Here is a 23,820-nt window from a genome sequence, read left to right as displayed (position 1 = left end):
CTCGACTCCCAAGTTGGGAGCCACTGGGCCAAAAATACCTGACTGTATATAAGGTGAAATAAACTAATGCTACTTCAGCCAGCTACAACACTTAAATGCTACTAATAATGTCATATATGATAATATGTCAGTCACAGGGGCTTATTTTCTGCAGATTGAGTACTTATAATTTTGATACTCTAAGTATATTTTGCTGATAATACTTGTACTTTGACTGAAATATGATTTAAATGCAGGACTTAGTTATAAAGGAGTATTTTTACATTGTTCTAGTGGTACTTATACTTAAATAAGGATACAGCGTCCACTTTTAGATAGATAGACAGCTAAATAGACAGACAGACAGATTGATGTTGCTGTTTTTGTAAAAATAAATTTAAAAAAAAATGTAATCTTAACTATTGTTTCACTCTTTCACAACAGTAAAACTCATTGCATGGTTACCTTTGCTGCTATTTTAAGGCGTGTATGTATATAAATCCTTTGCTTTATGCTTCTGAAACTTTCTTTATATATTTGCTTATTTAGTCGTTTAAATCGTTTTTTTCTGCACTGTTTTCTTGTTATCTTCTTTGTGTTATGTGTTTCATGTTTTTAACGGCTGTAGCACTTTACAGTACAAATTAAATGCTTTTATCTTATTATTATTATTATTATTATTATTATTATTATTATTATTATTATTATTATTATTATTATTATTACTTTTAAAACAAAGATGTAAAGATAGATCCCTCGGTGGAATTTAAAGCCTTTACCGTTTGGATTTAACGGCCCGCTGAAGACGAAGCCAGGCGACAGTTGCTTTTCTCTCCGCCTGTACACAATCTTTGCTCTGTTTCATGTCGTCGCTCGGCTCCTCCTCGTATGCAAAACACCGTTGGTATCCGGAAATTAACAATCCCGTGATGTCAGGGGAGTGCTAACGTAGCATCGGAATGACCAAAGTGCCTTTCTCGATTTGTGGTTTAAAACTTATTCAGCACTTACTGTCACTTTCAGCTAACAGTTTAGCTCAGCTGTCGTCTACCGACATGAGGTTAACGCGGTCGGAGGATGTCGGAGGATGTATCCCTTCGCGCGGACGTTAACAGCGGGATGAAGGCTGTCACAGGACCGAGCTGGATGCCATTCAGTTAGTTAGCCTCTCCGGAGTCCGAGGTCAGATTTGTGTGCCACACAAGCTAGTAGTTAATACGTTAATAACAAGTTAATCACAGGCTACATTCCGGTGCTCGGTGTGTAGAGCCATGGCGCGGTTTGTGTTGGAGCAACTGTCAGATTTCGGGGACTATTCTGGCAGTAAAGAGCTGACTGAGAGCCTTAAACTAACTCATAACGAACATAAAAACAGCCTGTCAAATGTTCGCCTGAGCCCAGATGGACGTCACATCCATGTCATCCTGTGCAAGCCTAAGGTCGGTCTTGTGACTTTTGACAAGTATGAAAGACCCCAGCTGGCCCAGAACCAGAAGAAACTGGATTTGTGTTTGAAACGACCCGTGCCCATTGTGGATATTTTATATTTGGACAGCAATAACAACAGCAGCAACGGCAGCAGCAGAGACACAGTAGCTGTGGCAGTGGTTTATGAGAATGGAAAAGCTGAGTTTTGGAAATTCCAGGAGTGTAAAGGTGGCTGGCATCTCCTGCAAACATCAGACTTGTGCAACAGCCCCAGGGCCCGAGTGGTATCTGTCTGTGCCTGCTCTAATCTTATCATCTGGTGTGAGGAGAGGCCGCCCTCAGAAAGCTCCCCTGCCCTCACCTCCATGAGGAATAAGTTAAGATACTGTGTTTGCAAACGGGACTTTGAGGTGGAGGAGGGCGCTGTCAGCTTGGGCGGTGTGAAAATCGCCCTCCACAACAATCCTAAATTCACCGTGGTCAGCTCAGGTGAATATGTGCATCTCCTTCCTGACGTCAAAGTGAAGCCTCTGTTGAGCATCTCCAAATTTTTCCTCTCCTGGCACCCTCGCCACGACTCCTTCAGGGTCAGCACCACATGTAAAAACACTCCCCTGAGTAAGTTGTTCACTAAAGAGTCTGACTTCAGGAGGTTGGTGACGGACTGTTTGGGGTATTTATCAGCTCTTGAACCTCCTGAGATCTATGACTTCTCTCCCTCACCCTGTGGGGGCCTGCTGCTTCTGCTCAGCACAGGCTGGGTGTGTCTCCTGCAAAAAGAGGGGATTCTGCGGCAGGTATACAAACTGGCAGACAACTGCTTGGTGAAATACGGCACACACACTAGCCTCTGCGTGTACCAGGATGCCCTGGCGCTCGTGATAGGGCAAAATCTGCATCTGATAGACTTGAACTGTGGCAGAGAGCTGGAAAAGATCATACTGAAGAGGGAGGGGTTATTATATACCAACAAGGCTGAAAGATGGACACCTCACCTGCTCTCAGAAACTGGACTTTTTATGGTGATGCACCGAGAGACAGACGCCAGAGACTTAAACTCTAAGATGAAGCCTTCTCCTTTCAGCACAGTAGAGAATATCCATCCTGAAGCCCTCCTGGTAGAGGCAGTCTTTGAGGAGGCCTGTAAATACTACCAGCAGAGGAGCCTGAGCAGCACCCAGCTTACTGTGGACGCCCTCAAGAAAGGAGGCAGGTTCCAGGCTCCCATCTCTTTAGCCTTCATCCTCAGGAGCTACCTCAGCGCAGGGTTGAGGCAGAAGGGAGCTGAGCTGTCCCAGAACGGAGGAGGTGGATGTGTGGCAGGGCAAGACAAGCTAATGGGCTCTCTGGAGGCTGAGCTGAAGGCTCTTGTTTCTCTGGAGGAGGTGAAGGGGAGCTTAGTGAGAGGAAGCGTTAAAGAGGTGGAGGCAGTGTGTGAGAATCTAGTAGAGAAAGAAGTAGCCAGGCTGCTGTCATCCTTGGAGCTGGATAAAGAGTCTCTGCTCTACCTCAACTCCATCTTCAGTATCTTCCCTTGCCAGGCGTGGAGGGCGGCGCAGGCTGCCCTGCAGCTGCACTACAACGGGGAGGGCTCTCTGTCCAGCAGGGCTCCCCCAGACTTGTGGAAAACTGTCCTCACTCCCGCTCCGACCTCCAGCTTACCAGCCTCCCTCCCGCTTGCAAACGGTGGGCCAAAGCACAAGCACAGCCTCAAAGGTGGACACATCGCTAACTGTAAATCCAAATCTACAAGCTCCACTTCCCTGGCTGCCCTGCCTGTGTTTGAGCTCCTCTGCTGCTCAGTTTTCCACTTCCAGCCCAACTGGCTGCCCACGTTCCTGGAGCTCGCCCAGCAGCAGCAGGGCTCCGCCGGCCTGGGCCTGAGCCTGGCCTCTTCCTCCTGGGGCTTCTCCGGCGGGAGAGTAGGGGAGGGCGGGGAGAACAACGTGCCTCTCTACAAACGAGCCCTGTGTGTTCTGTCCAGCCTGAACCCAGACAGAGAGCAGTACCAGGAAATGGAGGTGGAGCTGCTGCTGGTCAGCGGGCGGCCCAACGCCATCCTCCAGGCACTGAGGGTCCTCATCAGCAAGCAGCAGTGGGAGCGGGTCACACAGGTGGCTCAGAAGTTCTGCAAACAGAGTCCGCTGCTCAACAAGGAGATCTTTACAACTCTGCTCTGTGAGGTGGCACAGCACAGAGACCTAGACCCCTACCTGGACCTGCTGTGGACGCTGTGCCCAGAGGACCTCACTGTCACCACCATTCTTAACTTGGTGCTGAAAAACCTCCCCTCCCCTAACACCCCTTCTCCCTCATCCTTCTCCATGTCCAACGCAACCTGCACATCCCCTGCTCCCTTCGCAGACTCGCAGAGCAGTCAGTTGACCATCGGGCTGTTGAAACCTCTGCTGAGAAAAGTCCTTCAGAGGGAGACCAAGCCCAGCCAGCGCTACGCCGACATCCTCCAGTCCCCGTCTTACCCCCCTCCAGCACCTCCTCGTCAGCCCGTGGAGAAACCGAGGACCGTCACAGACCCCAGCACAGACTCACCTGTGGGCAGCAACCTCAGCGCAACTCCTCTTACACAAACACCTGAGCATCAGCAGCTGTCCACACACACAACAGTCCAAAGGGCCAGGATGGCGCTACCTACTAACCCAGTCTGACTCAACTTAACATGCACAAAAAATGGAGAACAAAACATTCCACATATAATCTGAGCAAACTGTGAAGCAGTGTGTGTTTGATCTAAACAGTAATGACAATCAAATAACAACAATATCAGTTTAATGCAGTTACTTGTGATATTTGTCAAAGTGTTTTTAAATGGATCGGTAATGTCAGATGAAGTGCGACTACTAGAAACTGAAATGACTACTGAAGATCTTACCAGTGTAAATACTGCAGTTAATTGCAAGTCTTAATGTGTATATACTGTATCTGCAATGTTATTTATCTCTTAAGCGTTAAATGCACGTGGATGAGAAAGTTATTGCATCGAATAAGCTTAGCCTCTATAGGAATACCATTGATAAATAATGATGTATTGTGTTAAAAGCCACTAACTCCCATTTTTGGGGTTTATCTTATCTCTCTTTGCCTTTTTAAAGTAACTGATGTCTGCTAATTGTAGCCAAGTATAGCTGCCTTTAAGTCGTTGATGTCCGGGTGTGTTCACACAGCGGGTAATCTACTAAGTGTTATCCAGACAAGCTGGCCTTTGTGTTTGAATGTTTGTTTTAAGTGATTTAGAGGAGGGGAGGGGTCCAAGGTTCCTTTACTGACCTTTTCTGGTTAACATATTATGAGGGTTCAAACATTAAGCTGGTTACTATGGTCTTAACCAGACCATATACAACCTGTAAACCAAACTCAAAACATACAAAATATTTTTCCATTCCTGTCGTCCATTTTTCTCTCTCAAGACACCATCTTGTCCACTCTGCTCCTTCCCAGTCCAGCTCACAGGACATTCCAGACAGAATACCCAGTATAAATGACTCACAGTTTGACTTTAAATTCAATTTCGGAGGTAATTCTGTTAGGATCCTAGTGCGAGTGGGGCACGTTGTGACTAACGCAGTCGCCCTGCTGCTTGCATAAGGTCGTGTATGTCCTCCTCTTCATGGAACCAGGCAGTTTAATGTCATTAGAGATGTTAGGCCCTCTGTCTTGCCCTTGCTAGTTGCTCTAAAACTAATTGCACTTTTATATCACCCCAGTCAGTATTGTTTGTACTATGCTCCTCTCGCATCTGTTGAAATGAATGTGTTCTGATTAAGTGCTGTAAACAAAAGTATATTTAAGTACCTACTTGTAAATCTGTCTCTGATGCCTTTGGTTTGCTTTGTAGTCAAAGAAAATGTGTTTTTTTTTTCTTTTTTTGTGTGTAAATATGAAGCCCACAGAAACAAACTGTTATTTATTTTCTAGCAATCTGTGGAATACTACCAAAATGATAAACTATAACCCCCCTAGGACTTGTGTGGGCGAGGTAGTGACAGAAAACCTCCTCTGACAATCAGACTCCAAAATGCAGCAGAACAATCAGAGTGCCTTTCACAGCGCTGCTCTTCATTTACAGGATAGTGTCACATTTCTACTGTCTCCACACTCATACTCTGGACAAATAGCTGTTGGTATTGTAAAGCACAGCTTCTTTACTCTAAGCTTTCTATGTGGGGAACAGCTACAGTAAGAAGCTGCGTTTATGACATTTTAGTTTCGACATGAAACTGGCTGCCTTCTTACTCTGATTGCTGGCTGCAGTTGGTGTATTAATAATGTCATTCCAGGTTTTGCACACTTGAACAAGCATGACAATCTCTGTGCGACTGAAATCAATACAGCGCCATGAGTTTTTCTGTGTACCAGAAGTGTCTCAAGTGAGAGTCACTGGGAACTCCCTGACTTCCCCTGACAGGCCACACAGCCTTATGTTATGACTGTTAAGATGTTAAATAGTAGGATAATTTAGTTTAACTACTCAAACTATTTTCTGTCAACAAATAGGAGTTCCTCCTGGATTCGCCTGACAAACTGTACTTTGCTGACTTTTTTTTTTGGTGATACTCTCCTTTTGCAGTATTTGAAAAAAAAAAGAAAATGTGTACAAGTATTTATGAACAAATGCTGTATGCTATTAAACTGAAGATAAAACTTCTGTTTGCTGTCCTGAGTTTTACATATTAAGTTACTTGTTCTGTGTTTGTACGGTGTCATGCAATCCATTACAAAATGCCTACAGTGTTCACCGGTGTTTATTACACCTTGAAAGCCTTTTTTTAAATTGTGGCACCATCATTGTCACCTACCTGCCAAGTCCCTGTCCCCACAAATTGCTGTAGTTCTGGTTTGGTCAGCTCTGTCAGCATATTCCATTCACACTACTGCACAACATCAAAACTAGCTGACAGATCACACACTATTCAGTCTCAAACAACTAAAATGTCAAGGCCGGTGGACTCTTTTAGGTTTGTTCATTCAGTTCTTTACAGTTGATTCAGTCTAACCTGAAAACAGGCAAACAGTGTACTGGTTTAAAAGCTATGCCAACAACACAATAATGCATTCATATGATCCACTGCCCCCATTGCTTTTTTCCGTCCATGGACAAATCCACTTAGAGCTGTAGTCCTGTGTGTGTGTGTGTGTGTCAACCACGAGAAGGATTTGAGTGTGTAAATGGACTCAAATGTTTCCATGGTCAGGGCCTATAAGAGGAATGTTCAGTCGTTACCCATTAAGCTTCTGAATCAGAGGTCGCCTCTTAACTAACTCTGATAATAACAAAAGCAGAAGCACAGTGTTCAGGCCTCGTCCTCGCGGCAAATCGGCAGGTTCCACATGAGGATGTGAGGGTATAATCACAGGGGTGGAATAAGTGTAGAGGTGGAGAAGTGGAGGGTAATAAGAGTCGACCGCAGAGAGCTGCTGAAACTGTCAAAACCTGATACCTAACATACCTCATATTCTCAGCCCATCTCTTTTTCTTATTCCTCCCTCTTGCTTTCTTTCATCCTTTTTCATTCTCACCCTGCCTCGCACTTGTTTTTTCTTCAGATTGAGTTTCTATGTATCTACCCTCTCATATTACAAGGTTTCAAGTCGTGCCGGTGCTGTAATGCCATCGATTTATTTGTTCTAATTATAGATGGCATCCTGTAAACAATAAGCAGACACTTGCTGGCTGCTCTGCTGCTCTGTCTTCTGCTTGTCTCTGAACAGCTGACTACTGAGTTGCAGGGATGAATGCATCAGTCGAGGGCTAACTGCATTACAGGACATTTTCATCACTTACATTAATGGGCTTCTCAGCTCAGAGTTAAGTGCTATTTCACACGAGTCAGAATAGCAACACAGAAGCATGTAGAGACTCAAAATACCTTGTAGGGAGCTGATACTTTTATCTTCTAGTTAATGCAGTATACAGATTTAATAACCCTATTCCCATGATTCAACTATACATGAGTCTATGGATCATAATATTAAGTCCTAATATTAAATTTAAACCCAAAGGATTTAATTTAATTTGTATGCTGATCGGCTGAAGGGATGAATGTATCATTTATATGAGGAACCAGGGAAGAAAAGGGAACCAATGGTAATATTATTGTAAAATCGAAAATTAAAAGTAAAATTTTTACATCTTTCCGGTCAACCAGCTCCTATAATTTTTCACTTCCTTATGAAAATTATTCAGTGTCACATGAGTGGGAACTTGCATAGACTGTTGTAATAAGAAAGTGTTGCGTGACAGCAATGTAACACTTCATGATCATAAAGAAACACAAACTCTGGCCACCTAAATAAATCATATCATTATAGGTATCTGTGTAAATCTGCAGTATTAATGTAATGTACTGTTAACTATGTTTGTGAGGAGTTCATGCTTACAAGCAAGCCACAGATGACACTAAGCTGCCCTACCATGAAGTCAGAGTGACGTCACATATAAAATAATATTAACTAAGTCTTTACAGATGCATGTTGGGACTGTGCAGAATCTGTAATAATCCCGGCAGAGTTTTGTCAAACTTGGTTTCTGACAAACAGTTGCAGTTTATAAATATTCATGCAAGATCCAAAGGGACAGACTAGGCATCAAATGTGCGCTGTGAAAGTCCCTTTCACGGTTTGTGTGGAAAACAGGCACCGACTGATCTCTGAGATTCCACTCATGTTACGGTTAAAAGGTTGAAAAATGCAGAGCTGAGCAGTGACACATTTTACTTACAGCAGTGTTGACAAGAGCGAGCAGAAATGTTCACAACATGTAATCACATTGGACCATATAATAAAGTGCTGTGTAACAAAAAGCAAAACACAATCTACAATTGAGTACAAAGTAGTACAAAAAATCTTCATTATGGAATCAGTCAAAATCATTCATGACAACATATTTGCAGACAAAATGGTAACAAAAAGAAGAGAGTTTCACTGTACAGTTTTGCAAACATCAGTTACATCAGTCACATTTTTGTCACAGCAAAAAGTTTATCCATCTGAATCATAGTATTTACACAGGAAACTGTGCTTTGATTTCCAATAAAGTGCAAGTATAATTAAGAATTTAGTGTTTTTCATTGAAAGTGGATTGCCAAATCATAACTACTGATAGATTATTGAATGGACTGTTTGTGTCAGAATCCAGCTCAGTTCATACATTAAATACATACAAAACATTTATATAACACAATAAATGAAATAAATCTCTTTGAAATGTTTTTTTTCTGAAATGATGAAAGCAAAAATCCCTGCAGATTCCCTTATGCCCTGTGTCCCCCTGAGATGTGCGTGTGTTGTGTGTAGTGTACTGAATCGCTTAATAACTGTCTTTCCTCCTCCACCTTAAAAAAGACTCTTTCTCAGAGCCTTTTTGTCAGTGAGTGACAATGTGCCACATCTATGCAGGAGCACCATGTGTTTCATCTTGTAAAGCGATGCCTCAGTCTTGCACACACAGTATGCTGCCCTCTCAGGTGATTCTCATCTGGGCCCGTGGGATGTGGTTCATGATTATGTGATTGCTGGTAAAACAGAGACATTAACAGAGGTCAAAGTCAAGCCAGAAGAGTGAAAAGAATACATCATGTGATTCTTGCACAACATGTGCACGCATGGATTTGTGTGCATGAATAGATTTACAAGATGCATGTTTGTAAGTTTATTGTGTGTGCTACTTACTCATAGACATCAGAGTACTTCATTTTCCTGTAGTATTTGGCTAGCTTGATAGAAAAGATGATGCTAGGGATGAAGAAGATCATGCACCAGCCCAGACTGAACCAGAAGGCATTCTAAACAGAGAGAGAGAGAGCATGGATGACTATGACTCAGAGCTGATACAAATATGAAGAAAAAGTACTTGACCTGAAAAATCAAGTGAAACTGATATGTAACAGTTTAACAAACACTATTTCTCAAACTAGCTCCTGTTCTCCAGACTGCAGACGCGCTGCTGTAGGTGGAGCTAACAACATCTGATCCTCACCAGAGACTCTACAATGTGCGAGCAGAGGATGATCTCCCCCGAGTCCACAGCTTCCGCCACTGGCCCACAGCGCCCCACCTGCTGTGTGATCTGAAGAGGAGTGCACAAATCAGCCACATTGCAAAAAGGGCAAACTCACACACATGTACACAAACACACAAAGACTACACATACATTTAAAACAACAACAAACTTTACCGTGAGGTTGGCCCAGTCAGCGTAAGCGATGAAGTAACTCAGCTGACAGTCCAAAAACTCCCTGCTCTCCTAGGACCCAAAGAGAGAAAGAGTAAATTCCACACATTTTCTCCCTGCTTTACAGCGGGAAATCATGAGGTATCAGTGGAACGCCTAGCCAGTTTCAGCCAGTGGAATTCTGGGTAAATCCTTTGAAGTGACCCGTAAATAACTGAAATAGCACTGTGATTAGGCAAAGCAAGGCAAGCTTATTTATGCAGCACATTTCATGCACAGAGGCAATTCAAAGTGACCGTACATAATGCATTCAAAACATTAAATAGGATACAGAGCATGAAATATTAAAATGCTTATTTAAAAGGATACGGACAGCACTTATAGAACTATTTAGAAGTGTTCAATTTTAAGCAAGTTAATGTCAGTCCTGTAGCAGATAGTGACTAAAATGCTGTTTCTCCATGTTTAGTTTGGACTCAGGAACAGCATACCACTACCAAATGACCCGAGAGACAACGGTACCTCAAAATCTATTCTGTGACACACTGGAAGCTGGTGAGATATGCTCAATTTTCTAATTTTGTTGGGACCCCAGCAACAACATTCACATAATACAAGAAAAATAGACCCTGCAAGTGTCATCTGGCCTCCCAAATACATCTGGAAAGCAGCTTCTAATTATGAGCTAGAATCCATGCATAACCTGAATTCAAAATGCCATGTACACTATAAGTCATGTATTGAAAATGTGGAACCAACAAGCACAGTGTTTAAAGTGCAAGCAACACACCCACACTGACTAACCGAGATATGACGCCTCCCCCTCACCCCCTCTGGCGAAATGACTGACCGACCACAGGCATTAAAGGAAGCACATGGAGCACTTTTTTCTCCTGACTCATGTGACTCGTGGCTCTACTCACGGTCTTGACGATCTGTGTCGTATTTGTGTCGAGGAAGTCTTGTGCTGCTCCCACGTTGCTCAGCACCTCCCCCACTGTTCCCTGGAAAAAAAAGACAGAGAGGAGAGAATGAGCCACTGAAAGAAAGAGAAAAGAATCATCTTTATTCTTAGCAGTTGCCAGGTATTAGTCAGTGTACTTACGTTGATATTTTCTGCAATGGATCGAAGGCTCTCGGTGGTTGAGTTCAGCTTCTCCTAGAGGCAAAAAGAAGTTGATGTTTTTGTTTAAATGTCTGTAAACTGAGAGTGACCAGCACGGAAAATTAGGATCTTTGGAGATGGGAGCCAAGATAGGGCAAGTTACTCACTACTTGCGGGAAGATGTTTGTTTCTATGTTGATCTGGATACGCCTCAGGTTCATGGCCTCATTTTGGAGCTCTCCCCGAATAGCATTGTTTGTCTAGAAGCAAGGAAAATGGTTCATTAGTACATGGACATTAAAAAAATGTATTCAGTTGTGATTTGTGTGATATCTTTATAGCGCAGAAAATCTGAGAAAAGCAAAAGATATCACCAGTGGATTATGTGGTATGTTAATTTCTCATGACTCACCTGAGTGGCAGCGAGCCTGTCGAGTTTATCTGCTGTTGTATTCAGATTGATACTGGAGATGTTGTTCATCTGGGAGAGAGAAACAAGACACACTGGATGTAAAACACGTGACAGTAAATCTTCACATATATGCACAAGTCTGTGAACAATGCCTACCTGCTGTGTGACGGAAGTGAAGTCAACATTTTTAGCCTTCGCAGAAAAGCTGCTGAGTTGGTTTTTAACATCAGTGGTCAAAAAGGTGAAGGTGGACAGAGTGATGTCTGTATTCTCAAAGTGCTGCTGGATCTCCTCAGTGTACTGTGTGTGTGTCAGAGAGAGAGAGAGACAAAGAGAAGAGGGCAAACATTATAAATGATGACATTTTGTTAGACAATGGCCAGGAATTTCAAACTAGACATCTTAAAGTAATAGGAAATCAAAAAGGCATAATAAGAAAACTCACTTTAGATACATTGAGTAGGTCTCCGAGGTTGACAAGCTCGTACAAGTGGAGTGTTGACCACAGAGGCTGGTTTTTCTCACAGTCACTGTAAGCATTAACATCAAGTAAATTCAATTTATTTGTATCTGAAGACTTTCAATGAGAAAACAAAACAAAAAAATCACATAGAAAATCAAACAAACAGAAAAAGAGACATTCAGAATGTATGTTTCTGTGAGAGGTGGATTAGGATTACATACCTATAAATATCAGAGATAGTGATGTTGCTTTCCAGTCCTAATTTTTGACCTATATCCAGGCGTGGAATTAATCCTTGAGTGTCAATGAACTGTGGGGAACAGGAGCAAGAAAATGAACATATATTTACCTCAGCGCCTGTATTTTTATATGTCCCACGCACGTGCGTTACATGTGCAGGTATTTGTTTTTGTTGTGACTACCTGTAGCAGCTTTCCATCACTCCAGGGCTTACAGAGCAGAGTGTAAACGTTCCCGCCCAGCAGGAACAGCAGCAGCACCGCTATCATGAACAGCCAGGAGAAGAGGAAGCTGAAACCTGCACCCCTGCAAGCACAGTTTAAAAGGTTTGATGTTACCTTTGATAGCAGCGCATAAACCTAAAAATTGAAAGGGACCGAGCCAAAGAACTCACATCATGAGGAAGGTGCCTGCGCAGTTTGCCGTGCAGGAGCGCTCTCTGGGGTCAGATTTGGGTGTCAGACCCACAGGGCCGAGGAACAGACCCAGGAGGTTACACGCCACCACCAGGAGGACCAAGCAGCACAGGGCTACACACACTCCCCACCTGGGAAAAAAAGTATACACATACAGTGAATGATTTGTGTCTTTTCCTCTCATCGATGATGTGTGTTTGCACTCATAGGCTCGTTACCTGATATGCTCGGCTTTGTCAATCACTGGGGTGACCCGGCTGATGTCTCCCTGCACTTGATTCAGAGTGCGATTGACGTCGGTCAGAGCAGTTAAAGGGATGTCGTTGGTCACCTTGGAGATCTGTGTTTCTATCTCACTCAGCTGCTGCTTGCTGCCTAAAACACACACACACACAGATCTTTTTAAAATGAATCTTTTTCAATATATCGTTTCATTTAGAGACTGATATTTTAGTATTTGACAGTAAATGTTTTGCTCACTCACTTTGAACTACCTCCTTGGTTTCGTTGGTCACCTTCTGGGGGATGCTGTTGAAGTAGTACTCCACCTGAAATGAAGACAAGCAGTAAAGGCCAGTGAAAAACAGAAATCTTTAATAAACACTTGAACAGTTTTAAAATATTATTTTTAAAAGTTGAAATGTGTCTTTCTGTCAAGCTCTTTTTTATGAATAAGAAGCTGTGTTGTGGTCAATTTATTTCTGGTTACACATATTAAAATCGCTTTAGTGTACAAGACCTAAATAACAAATCCAGTCTTCCCATTTTATTACATTACATATTACATTTAACTTGTTCACAGTTTTCTCCCTATCCATCCACTCGGCAGGCATTATACTGTCAAGATTATTGATATTGTGAATTATTGTTTTTTTCAGAATTCACTGACCTCCTTGATTTTGGATCCAAGATTAGTCTTGATGACTTCATCCACTGCAGACTGGAACTCACTCAGACTGGGAACCTATTCACCCATATGCACACACATAAAGAGTGTAACCAGCAATCACATGTATTGTAAATGTTATACCTTAAATAAACAGAAGGGGGCAGCAGATTTCAGTGAAACAAGACAAGTTCCTCTTGATTTAATCAAACAGCTAAAGAGCCACAATAAAATGCTTTGATTCAAAAGATTCTTCAATGCTGTCTCTCCCCTTTTTTTCTCAATGTCATATTCTTACAGTCATGATAGAGAGGAAAAGAAAGGAGAGGAGAGGAGAGTGTGTCAGAGTTAGGAGTGTAGGAGGAATAGAGAGGAACAGATGGGAGGATGACAAATCAGCTGTTAAGACAAAGCCAAAAATGAACCATTATTATCATGTATCACACTGTTGCAGTCTGTGTCAGACGTAGATTGATTGTATAAATGTTGAAAAGTTTCCTGTTGCTTCATAAGCAACAGGAAACTTTTCAAAACTCTACCCCAGAGAAGCCTTTTGTCAAACTTGACTCTTAGTCAGAACCTCAGGAGGTTCTTAACTAAAGTCTGATTTTCGCATGAAACACTTGAGTTGTTCAGACTGACCTCATTTTATTTGTCTTTGTTGTTCAGAATCAATTTGTCCATTCAAGAAGAAAAATAAATAATAAAATAAAAAATACTTGATGTTATTAATCAGTGCTTACAGTGATGGAGATGTCCAGTGTAAGTTTCTCTAGCTCTGGCTTCAGTGTGTCACAGCCAATGCAGTCTGAGTTGGATAAGGTCTGGCTAATTTTATTTTTAACAGCAGTGGTATTGGCTTGGAGGTCATCCACACTGGACTGCAGCTCGACCAACGATGAGTTCAGCGTTTTCAGTTGAACGCTGGTGTCTTGAGTGACTGCTCATACAAGTAAAAAACACAAACATATAAGCCAGTGTATCCACACATTTAGAAAAGTAATACATTCATCTATGACGCTTTTGATGCTACGTAGCTTCTAATTCAAAAGCATTTTGAAAAGCTGACAAACCAAAAGACAGCCACTGGAAGTTGTGAAACTTAAAGCAGGACAGGACAAAGGACAAAGAGAAATAAACTGATTTTTCATATTGTTCTACTACGCTTGCTCTGTGTTACTCTAAGAGTGGACGTGCAGTGTTGAGCAACATGTCAGTAAATTATGTATTATGTAAAGCCCAAAGGATTAACGTTTTTTAGAAATTTAATTTATTTATTCAATTGTAGCTTTCCGTTGCAAGAGTGCACAATGCAAACATTGAGACTACTCAAGCTTAGAAGTTTATTCTACTTAAAATTGAAGATTTGCAAACATTTTATCATAACTTTTACTATAAGTTTTTGTTGTATTTTGAGCTACGATGTCCTCCAGATCTCAGTGAAATCCTAGATCGGCTTTTTAATCCGCTGTCAAACATGTAGTGATTAAAATGCTTTACTAATTTTGATGCAGGCTTTCTGGAGCCAAAGTATTGACAGATACTCAATATAAAAGGACTCAAATGTGATTATGACATCAATATATTTGACTGAGAGTCTTGTTTCCTTCTTTATGATGCAATAACAAATAAAAACAGATGGTCACCAATAAAGAAACCTGTTGACTTCATTTAAGACTTTATATTCCTTACATTTATACTTTTTAATGAATACTTCATACTGCATTTAATATGTCAACATCAGAGTAAGAAGTGGAATACAGTAAATCAGGGCCTGCTCATGCAATTACTGATCGGTCAAATATGTACACAAGCATTTACATGCTCTGACTGAAACAGGATAGAGCATGCAAAGGAGCTGTACCTTGGTGCAGAAGTCTAACTGAACGCAGCGCTGGATCCAGAGTTCCTGTGAAGCGTTCCTGGATCTTTGTACCCAACTGCAACCCAATATCTGTTTCACACAGACACACAAGTGTGAGATCTTTAATCTTTAATGACCAGAACAGAAAATACTGTATTGCAGTGGTTGGAGCAAACAGGATTGGTTTCTCAATTTCTACATTATGAGTTCCCTGCTCTTACCATCTAGGTTTTCTGTAACCTCCTGCACGGTCTTGTAGCTCACATTCACCACATAGTCGATTTGCTGGAGATAGGCAGAGGAAAAACAAACTACTTTAAAGTGCACACATTAGATATGGGTTGAACTACACTGTGTGAAGAGGTGATTACATAAGCAAATCATGCATAGCACCTTTTGCAAATGAGTAAGGACAAACAGAACGCAACACAGCCTTTCCCATCAACCCTCTCTCACACCACTATCTTGAGATAAGTGTATTGACACTGCAGAGCACCAGAGCTGGTCCTTAATCAGAGAGCTGACTGTTTGCATCACACACAAAAAGCTGATTGATGGTGGGGGGGCAGGACTTAATGTGACTGATCCTAAACAGGCACTAACAAGATATATGGTTTTAACATTGAAAGAAAAAAGATCAAAAGCAATTAATCAATCAATATTGAGAAATGTTTGCCACAATAAGTTCCCTAACCTTTTGTATATTTCCATAAGCTTGAAGTGTCTTTCTTACCTGAGGCACAGAAGTGAGGAAGGTGCGGACGTTGTCTATAGTTTTGTTGAGCTCCACTGTACTCTGGTCCACACTCACATTGAGGGTCTCGTTACTTCTGAACATGCAGATGTTTCCAGCACTGCAAATACACACACACACACACACATACACACAGGATTCAGTTTGTGTCGTGAACATAATGTTGATCCGAGGGAGACAGTCACAGTCAGCGAGGCATGCATATTCAAGCTGTCTTCTTCTGTGCTAATTTCAGATAACAAATCATTATGCTGTTCAAAAACGCACATGAGCACACACACACACACACACAAACTCACAAGATAATGATTGTGGTGACGAAGGCACTCCAGTAGAGAGTTCTTCTGCGACAGTTAATGGAGGACGTCTGCTTCTGGTACATCTTCCCACCACAGTTGCCACAGCAGCGACAGCAAGCCAAGAACAAACCAACTATGGGCATCAGAACGATGTACAGGACGCCAATGGCTACACATACCAGGAAACCCACTTGATACACCAGAATCTGAACACACACACACACATACAGAAATGATACATATTACTTGAGGCAGTTACAACAGAAATGGCACAAAATATCATTTACAAGGCCAGGATAGCAGAACAGTGGCAGGTCTTTGTGCTCTGTTGTGACGTCAAACACAGTGAGATATCACCAAACAGTAGTGTTACTTTACTGTGGTGACAGTCCACAATTAGAGTGGATGAAAGAGTCTTCACTAGACTGGGATATATACACACAAGGATGCTTTAACGTGAAAGACTCTCAGATTACCAGCTGGTGGGGAATTGAGGAGGGTGTGTCTGTTTTTTTCCCACGCCTAGAAGTTCAAACAACATTTCAAATTCACGTACTTCTTTGAGGAGTTCTTGATTAAACTGTACTTTTTGAGATTCATGGTACAGTTTCAGGATCAGATCTAGAAAGAGACAAGAGAGAAAAAAAAGTTTGAATTTTTTCTATGGCTCAGTGCTTCTAAATTACTTCAAAATGGACAAAAACACAGCTTATAAAGGCAAGGAATGCTGAATGGTTTTCTACGCTGCTGGCCTTCATCACAGTCATCCATGTACAAAAGCCCGGCCACAGGGACAATGTGTCCTGTGCTCCGTACAAACATTTTAATCTCTTGCATTGTACAAGTGGAAATGTGACACCTCCATCTTGTGGTAACTAGGAAACCAGGACAGCTTTCAGGAGAGATTAGATTTTTTACACACAAAAAAAACATAATACAAAGCCTGCAGTTCATGGTTTCACTGGACCTTGTTAGTGTGGATATTATTCACAAAATGTAACCAAGAAGACACGTTGTTCTGGTGCTCCTCACACCAGCTATTTGTGTAGTTCTCACCATCTGTGTCACCTCAGATTGCAGCCTGTCATAAATGTTCTGGAAATTTGAATATTTCCATGTTGCTTTGCGTCTCCCTTTTAAGTGATGTCATGGTTGCACACTTTAGTAGTGTGAGTGTTGTGTAAGAATTAACAAAGGAAGGGCATTTCTAATTTTCTTGTGACTTTTACAAAAAGAAAATTGCTGAAATTGCTTCATCAGCAAGTGAAATCCAGGAGCGTGTGAGTCAACCTCTCAAACTTAAAACAGACACAACTAGAAGTAAATGTCATATGTGTAACATTTTATAATGTAGAATACCTATAAATGTCCCTAATTACTTTATTAATAACTAAAAAATCAGCTAGCTTCAGAAACCTGAGACAAGTTGTTGAAATGCATAAATAAAAATATAATTGGGGTTGGCAGGTTGTCATTTGATCTGTTTTTGGTTCTGTTCATTTGGTGTGTATCCTCTACCAACACGGTATGTTTTGAAAGCAAAAAACATTTATCGTTTACCAGTTGTGGAATGTAACAAAGTAAATTTATTAAAGTATTGTTCCTAAGTACAATTTTGAGGTAATTGTACTTTACTTGAGTATTTCCATTTGTTCTACTTTATACTTTCACTCCACTACATTTCAGAGGGAAATATTGTACTTTTTACTCCACTACATTTATTTCACAGCTATAGTTACTTTTCAGATCAATATTTTATACATAAAACATATGATCAGTTTGTTATGTATACATTGTTACAGATTAGAATCATCAACCATAAAAGGTCTTAAAATTAGTTCCACCTCGACAACATTAAAATACTGCTAACACATCATTTAATCAGTTTTCAAATAATATATATACATGTATAATAAATATAACAGTCTAAATTAGGCCATTTTTCATAATGAGTACTTGATACTTTAAGTACATTTTGCTGACAATACTTTTACTTGAGATTTTGAATGTAGGATTTTTACTTGTAATTGAGTATTTTTTCAATGTGGTATTGCTTCAGTAAGAGATCTGAGTACTTCCTCCACTGCTGTTATTTATTTGCTAACATTTATAACCCCAGGCATAGCTTCTTTTTGTGAAGCGGAAACTTGCAGTTGAAAAACAAGCCATTAAGCCACATGCCTTATCATACAATGACTGCAGATAATCAAACAACTGTTGGCACCTACGAGTTAACATAAAAGGTTTTGAAAGGTAATACAACTCTCTTTACACGTGACTAAGTAGCTTTTGGTAGAAATTGAATCCACTATATCCGACAAGATGACCGCAATGAGTTTGAACTTGGCAAAGGCTGTTAGTCATGTTTTTGTTTGCTTTATGACATTAACACCAAGCAGGATGTAATGTAGAAGGGTGTGTGGAGCAATTACAACATGTCACGGGGGCAAACAAATTTGGACTAAAAACATCATAAAGGTTAAAGATTGATTGGATTACAGGAATTCCCATTGACTTACTTATTAACCAATCCTGTCACGTTTGTATGGTCAGAATTGTCACAGGGCAGGAGTGAGGGTTAAAACATTCACCTTTCATCTTTCCCTCTGTAGGGGAAATTTTGCCCAGCACTGGGCGTGAAAGCCAAAATATCGTAATGTGTAACCGGAGCTGTGCACCTGGTTGCTCTGTGACCTAAAGCCTGGACAATTTGACGAATGTCCTCAAACAGAAACTATGAGTAAATAGACAATGAATCAGAAAATGACAGCAGAGATTCAAGACGTTTGATCAGTGAATAAGATTTTAATGACACTGACCTTCGGGAAAGGGGTTGGGCTGGACTGTGTGGAGGAAGGACTGGACCAGAGCTGCCATGAAGCCAGCTCCAGCGTCCTGCTCTTCCGTGTCCTCATATTTGGGCTGGGTGAGGCTCTGCTGGGCCACAGCTGTCGGACAGGCCCCCTGGGGAGGGACGGACTGGGCCAGGCTGAGTCCCAGCAGCAAAACTCCCACTCCGGCCCTGAACACTCCAGCGCTGCCCTGCCACCACCTCCAGCCCCTCATACTCTCAGATAACCTCATTTCGGCAGGTGAGACAGGAGGCGAAAGACTTGTACGGAGAAAAGCGGGTTTATAGAGTGATCACCTCATGGCACAAGCTCTGTCTTGATGCATCTGGAAACAAAGAAGAGAAACTGAATACAATGACACACTCATACAAGGCTGGTGAAGAAACCCACAGACTGAGTCACAGAGAAAAGAGATTGTCGTACAGTTCATAACAAAATGTAGAAAAAAAGACTGCTGCTGTTTTTCCGAAGAAACACAACAATGGCATTTTATAAATAAATGTTAAGCCAACGCCTTTTTCATCTCTGAGAATATCAGTGCCCTTTAAGCTCCCCTTTCATAGCCTACTACACATATCCTGAGACTTTCTGTCATGGAATAGAGAGAGTGCTGACATTTAAAAGTTACTAGAAAAGTCTTGGAAAATATCATATGATGGATTGAAAGAACCTGTCCGGCTGTCTTTGTGGTGTAAACACACAGAAAAGCTGTGTCCCCCTCAAATGCCTGCATCACCTCTGTTTATCTGTTTCTCTGAAGAGTAGACAGTAAAAGACTTGTCAGAACAAGAGAAATCTAGTGCCAGTAAAAAAAACTACCGCTACAATATTTAAGTATCACTCATCTCTCTATGTTCATTCACTGTATGTTTTGTAGGTGTGCTTCTCTTAAAAAAATAACTTCAAAAGCGGAAGGCCCTAAGATAACCGAACACACCTAATTCCCCTATATTCGCAACGCAAGCTGTTGAAATCAGAGAAAATGGTCTGCCTGTTTTCTCGAGAGACATTATTCTTATTAGAGAAAATTATTACCAAACACTCAGCAGCTGGAGGATATTTACTGTAACATACTGGAGCCTGGAAACAAACTGAGCGGCTCCTCCAGTCGAGGTACGGGTATAAGCGGGACAGGATGGTGTAAGACAGGGAAAAGGTCAAACAAAAAAGTGAATGAAAAGATGACAGATGAGAGAGGTATTAATATGTAGAGGAGATCAAAATACAGACACAAGAGAGTAGAGTGAGCATTTTGCTTTTTTCTCTCAGTCAACTCACCTTCCGTGGCTTGACAGTGCACTATAGTCCCACCGCTCTGATCTCCACTAACTCAGTAAGGGGTGTGCGACTCTGACAGCCCTTTAGAAACCTGATATGCTCTGCAACTGTTGACAAGTTGAAGTTGACTGTGCACTCGCATGGAGAACCGCCGCCACTAAGAGGAGAGGGAGGGAGAGAAGAGATAGGAGGAGGGAAACAGGGAGGGTCTTAAAGAGAGAAACAGGGAGAGAGGGGGAAGGAGTGACGTGGGTTGACAGTGACAGGGTTGAGAAGGAAGCAAATAACTGGTAGGATTACCTTCAAACAAATGGTTTTATTCCTACTTTGTTTCCTGGATTTTGTAATGTGTGTGTGTGTCAGGGGGGGGAAGAGCTTGTAGTGCCAGTAACTGTTATGGAAATATTAGTAAAATTGTGACATGAACTACTTAATAGACAAGGAAAAGCAGAATGGGTTTTGAGAAAATTCCTTTATATCAGGATTTGACTATTAATCTCTCCATCTAATATACAATGTGTCATTTGTTGTTGTTGTTTTTTTTATTTTACATATATTACAATTTTGTTTTTCATATAAAGAGGTTATGTTCGGTCATTCAGTCATTCAAAACAAATCAGCCCACATCTGCAATGGTGTGGTTCACAAACAAGTAACAGCACAACCAGAATAATATGCAGGACAAGATAGCTGGGAAGGAGGTGCTTGGTAATGGAAGATAACAAACAATATGTAAAGGTTGCCAAGAAAACCTCAAAAATATTTCAACAGACATTATTGGCAAGGTCTGAGAAATTATATTATCCCCATGTTATCACCTTGGTCACAGAGGAAAATATACAGTTTAACTCTGCAGCAGGACAACCCAAGACAGGAATTTAGCCCTCATTCCACAGACTGAACTGGCAATAAAATACTTTCAGTAGAAGAAGAAACACACTGGGACAAGATACGGGTAGTGTTATTACTCACCTAATGCCTACTTCTGCAGAAGTGCCACTTTGAAGGAGAAGAGAGGAAAGGGTGACGGTTACTCTCAGGAGATTTCTTCATCACTGTTTTTGAAATCTACTTTGTGATCTGGGTACACAGTCTGTGGGGCAGTTTGATATTACTCTGGAAGTATTGACTCCTCTGTCACAGGGATGTGAGAAATCTCATTTGCATGAAAAGGAACACCAATGTACAATAGGCATGAATATGATTTGCCTCTCTAAACTCTACCGATGCAAATGAAGCAGAAGGAGTCGTATACTCATGTCTGTCGTCCTCTCCTGTTTCTCCTATCTGGTGCGCCTGATAAGCCTGATATCACCTGCCAATCACTGATCCCTTGTTCACCTCAACCCAAAGTCAATCAATTACGGGCTGATCCTTTAATCTGCAACCAAGAGAGCGCTTACCAAGAGGCTTTGGCACGTGGAAGCTATCAAGGCCTTGCAGTGCTGAAATTCAGATCCTCAATGATTCTGTGCTCCTGAATCAGTGTGCTAAATTAGGTTTTTCCCTTTTCTCCCAGTTTGGATGGTTTATTTCCTATGTTTTTTTACTGACATAGACTGTGTAGAAATAACCCGTATGAGTCAATGGTGTAGTGTCGAAGAAAGGATCCCTCACTTGCTTCCCACCCTTAAACATGGTGTTTTATGGAAACATCACAGCAAGGGATTGAGTCTGGGTCTCTGAATAGGCCTATGTTTATCAACCCTCTAAGAATGCTCTAAAGAGTCAAATTATGAGTAAAAGAAATGAGCATATGTATTATTATGTATTAAAGTATGAAGAATAAATCAGGCTAAAACTACCAAATTCTGAATTACACATATTCATCATGACCAATGGTATTTTGTATAAAATGTCATCTACTCTTAACCAGTTTAAGAGACCAGGGCAGAATATTTTTAAAGATCTCCTCCAGAGATGTTTTAAGATACATACAGATACTTTGTTTTAACTAATAATTTGTGACTAGTATGGTTATTTCACAAAAAAAGCTAAATTATCTAATTAAAATCCTCCATCGAAAAATCAAGAATGTGTGAATATGTAAATATTGTTTGTTTCAAAAGTTTAACAGCTGGGTACAAGATGTCTACTACTTCACTGAAAAAAGTCAATTTTCAGTGTATGTGCACTGGAGGCCTCAAGTTTCCACATCACATTTATGCATACTGGACCACAACTGTCTCCAAATTGGTTGTGATGTCACAAGTCATGTTCATACGTACATGCCTTAAACTTGAATACAACTTAAACTTAAAACTTGAACTTCAGCAAATGAATGTGAAAAGAGCTTTCTAGTGTCATTCATCATTCACTGCACAGTGAAACTCAAACATCAAAGTAAGGATCTGTACTGTTAATTGTCACTTAAGTCCCAAATTGCACTTGAAATTGTTTGACAATTAAAGTTCCTTTTGTTCAGGCTGAATTTTTACAACATTGTACTATAAACTACAACAAACTATATATTCACAAAGACTGTGAATTATTATTGTATTACTGTTATTGAAAGCTCTAAAAAGCTAGCGAGTGGACCTTGAGTTAGATCAACAGTTACACATCTGGAGCCCATCATATGCCTGTTACGGAGCTGAAAAATGTACTTTTAAGTACAAAAATGTGTAAATCTGAATTACTTACAGTATCTTCTTCTATCTTCTCTGCTCTTCTGTCCTCTTTCTTTTGTCTTTCAATACTGTACGGTCTGATTCGCCAGCTTGGCAGAGAAAACAGACACCTAACTCTGCCTTAGTCATCTATGGCTATGGTTATCCATTACATAAATTGCTACTGTCACAGTCTGTCATTTGTTATTATTATTCTTTTCTTGTCAACCAACATAGCTGTCATCTTCTACATTAGTTCCGCCCTGCCAAAAAGACTGACTACCTTTTTTGGGGTTTTGGGGGTGGGGTTTGCTTGTTTGTTTTGTTTTCTGTTTAAAAAAAAAAAAAAACTGGCAGGGAGATATAGGTCACACTGTGAAATGCATCCTTGATAATTTGGTTTTTATCAACTGGGAAACAAGGGCAGCAGTGTCTCACATTCTATTCAAAACTTTGTTTCAATAGAAATTTCAGTAAACTACTGGACATAACTCGAGTCAGTTTTGCATGACAGAAAAACCTTGTCATGCTTTTTTGGACCGTGTTTTCTTTGCAGGGGCTGGTGATTATAAGCATCGACTCAGATCAGATTTACCTCAGTAATTGTTTCCCCATGATTACTGGAAAAAAAAGGAAGTGATCTGTTCTTTGTGCAGTTCTGAGACTAAACCATTTTCTCAAATAGCAACATTAAGACAATAGCTTTTCAGTGAAAATCCATCTTTATTGATGCCATTCATGAATCATCAATGACAGAAATCTGGCAAAAAAATATATAGATATAAAACCACCCCTATGGTGAGGTGCTACAGGAGCCAGCTATGGGTGCATTGCGATTTCATCTCCATCTCACATATCACAGCCCCATATACTCTAAACAGTGTTAATTCAGGAACCACGAGGTGTGAAGTCTCAACTAGATTAAATTCTGTGTCAGCCTGCTGAACTGATACCCCAAAAACAGACTAGGGGAACTAAAAATAATGATTAAGGGTTCAAACACAACAGCCTGTAGGCTCTGTGTGGATTTACAGGCAACATGTGAGT

At 41.0% G+C, this 23,820-nt stretch overlaps 2 protein-coding genes across 2 annotated transcripts; one reads left to right on the top strand and one right to left on the bottom strand.

Moving 5' to 3' along the window:
* The first annotated feature begins 764 nt into the window (after positions 1-764).
* Positions 765-6,070, top strand: LOC137197009 (BLOC-2 complex member HPS6). The gene has a single exon (XM_067610063.1). The coding sequence runs from the start codon at positions 1,251-1,253 to the stop codon at positions 4,071-4,073; it is 2,823 nt and encodes a 940-aa protein (XP_067466164.1). The 5' UTR covers positions 765-1,250; the 3' UTR covers positions 4,074-6,070.
* Positions 6,071-8,119: 2,049 nt separating this feature from the next.
* Positions 8,120-20,343, bottom strand: prom2 (prominin 2). Its single transcript, XM_067610062.1, has 24 exons — positions 20,165-20,343; positions 18,854-19,211; positions 16,591-16,655; positions 16,035-16,240; positions 15,715-15,835; positions 15,203-15,266; positions 14,982-15,071; positions 13,861-14,057; positions 13,121-13,195; positions 12,716-12,779; positions 12,450-12,606; positions 12,210-12,362; positions 11,998-12,121; positions 11,797-11,885; positions 11,558-11,642; positions 11,269-11,412; positions 11,113-11,181; positions 10,868-10,960; positions 10,701-10,754; positions 10,519-10,599; positions 9,599-9,667; positions 9,401-9,490; positions 9,094-9,206; positions 8,120-8,936 (listed from the first exon to the last, which is right to left on the bottom strand). Exons 2-24 carry the CDS (start codon positions 19,116-19,118, stop codon positions 8,885-8,887), a joined length of 2,520 nt encoding a protein of 839 aa, XP_067466163.1. The 5' UTR covers positions 19,119-19,211; positions 20,165-20,343; the 3' UTR covers positions 8,120-8,884.
* Between the last annotated feature and the right edge of the window lie 3,477 nt (positions 20,344-23,820).

Source organism: Thunnus thynnus, chromosome 14, assembly GCF_963924715.1.
Source record: "Thunnus thynnus chromosome 14, fThuThy2.1, whole genome shotgun sequence".
NCBI classification, from domain to species: Eukaryota; Metazoa; Chordata; class Actinopteri; order Scombriformes; family Scombridae; genus Thunnus; species Thunnus thynnus.
This window is presented reverse-complemented; position numbering and strand designations above follow the sequence as displayed.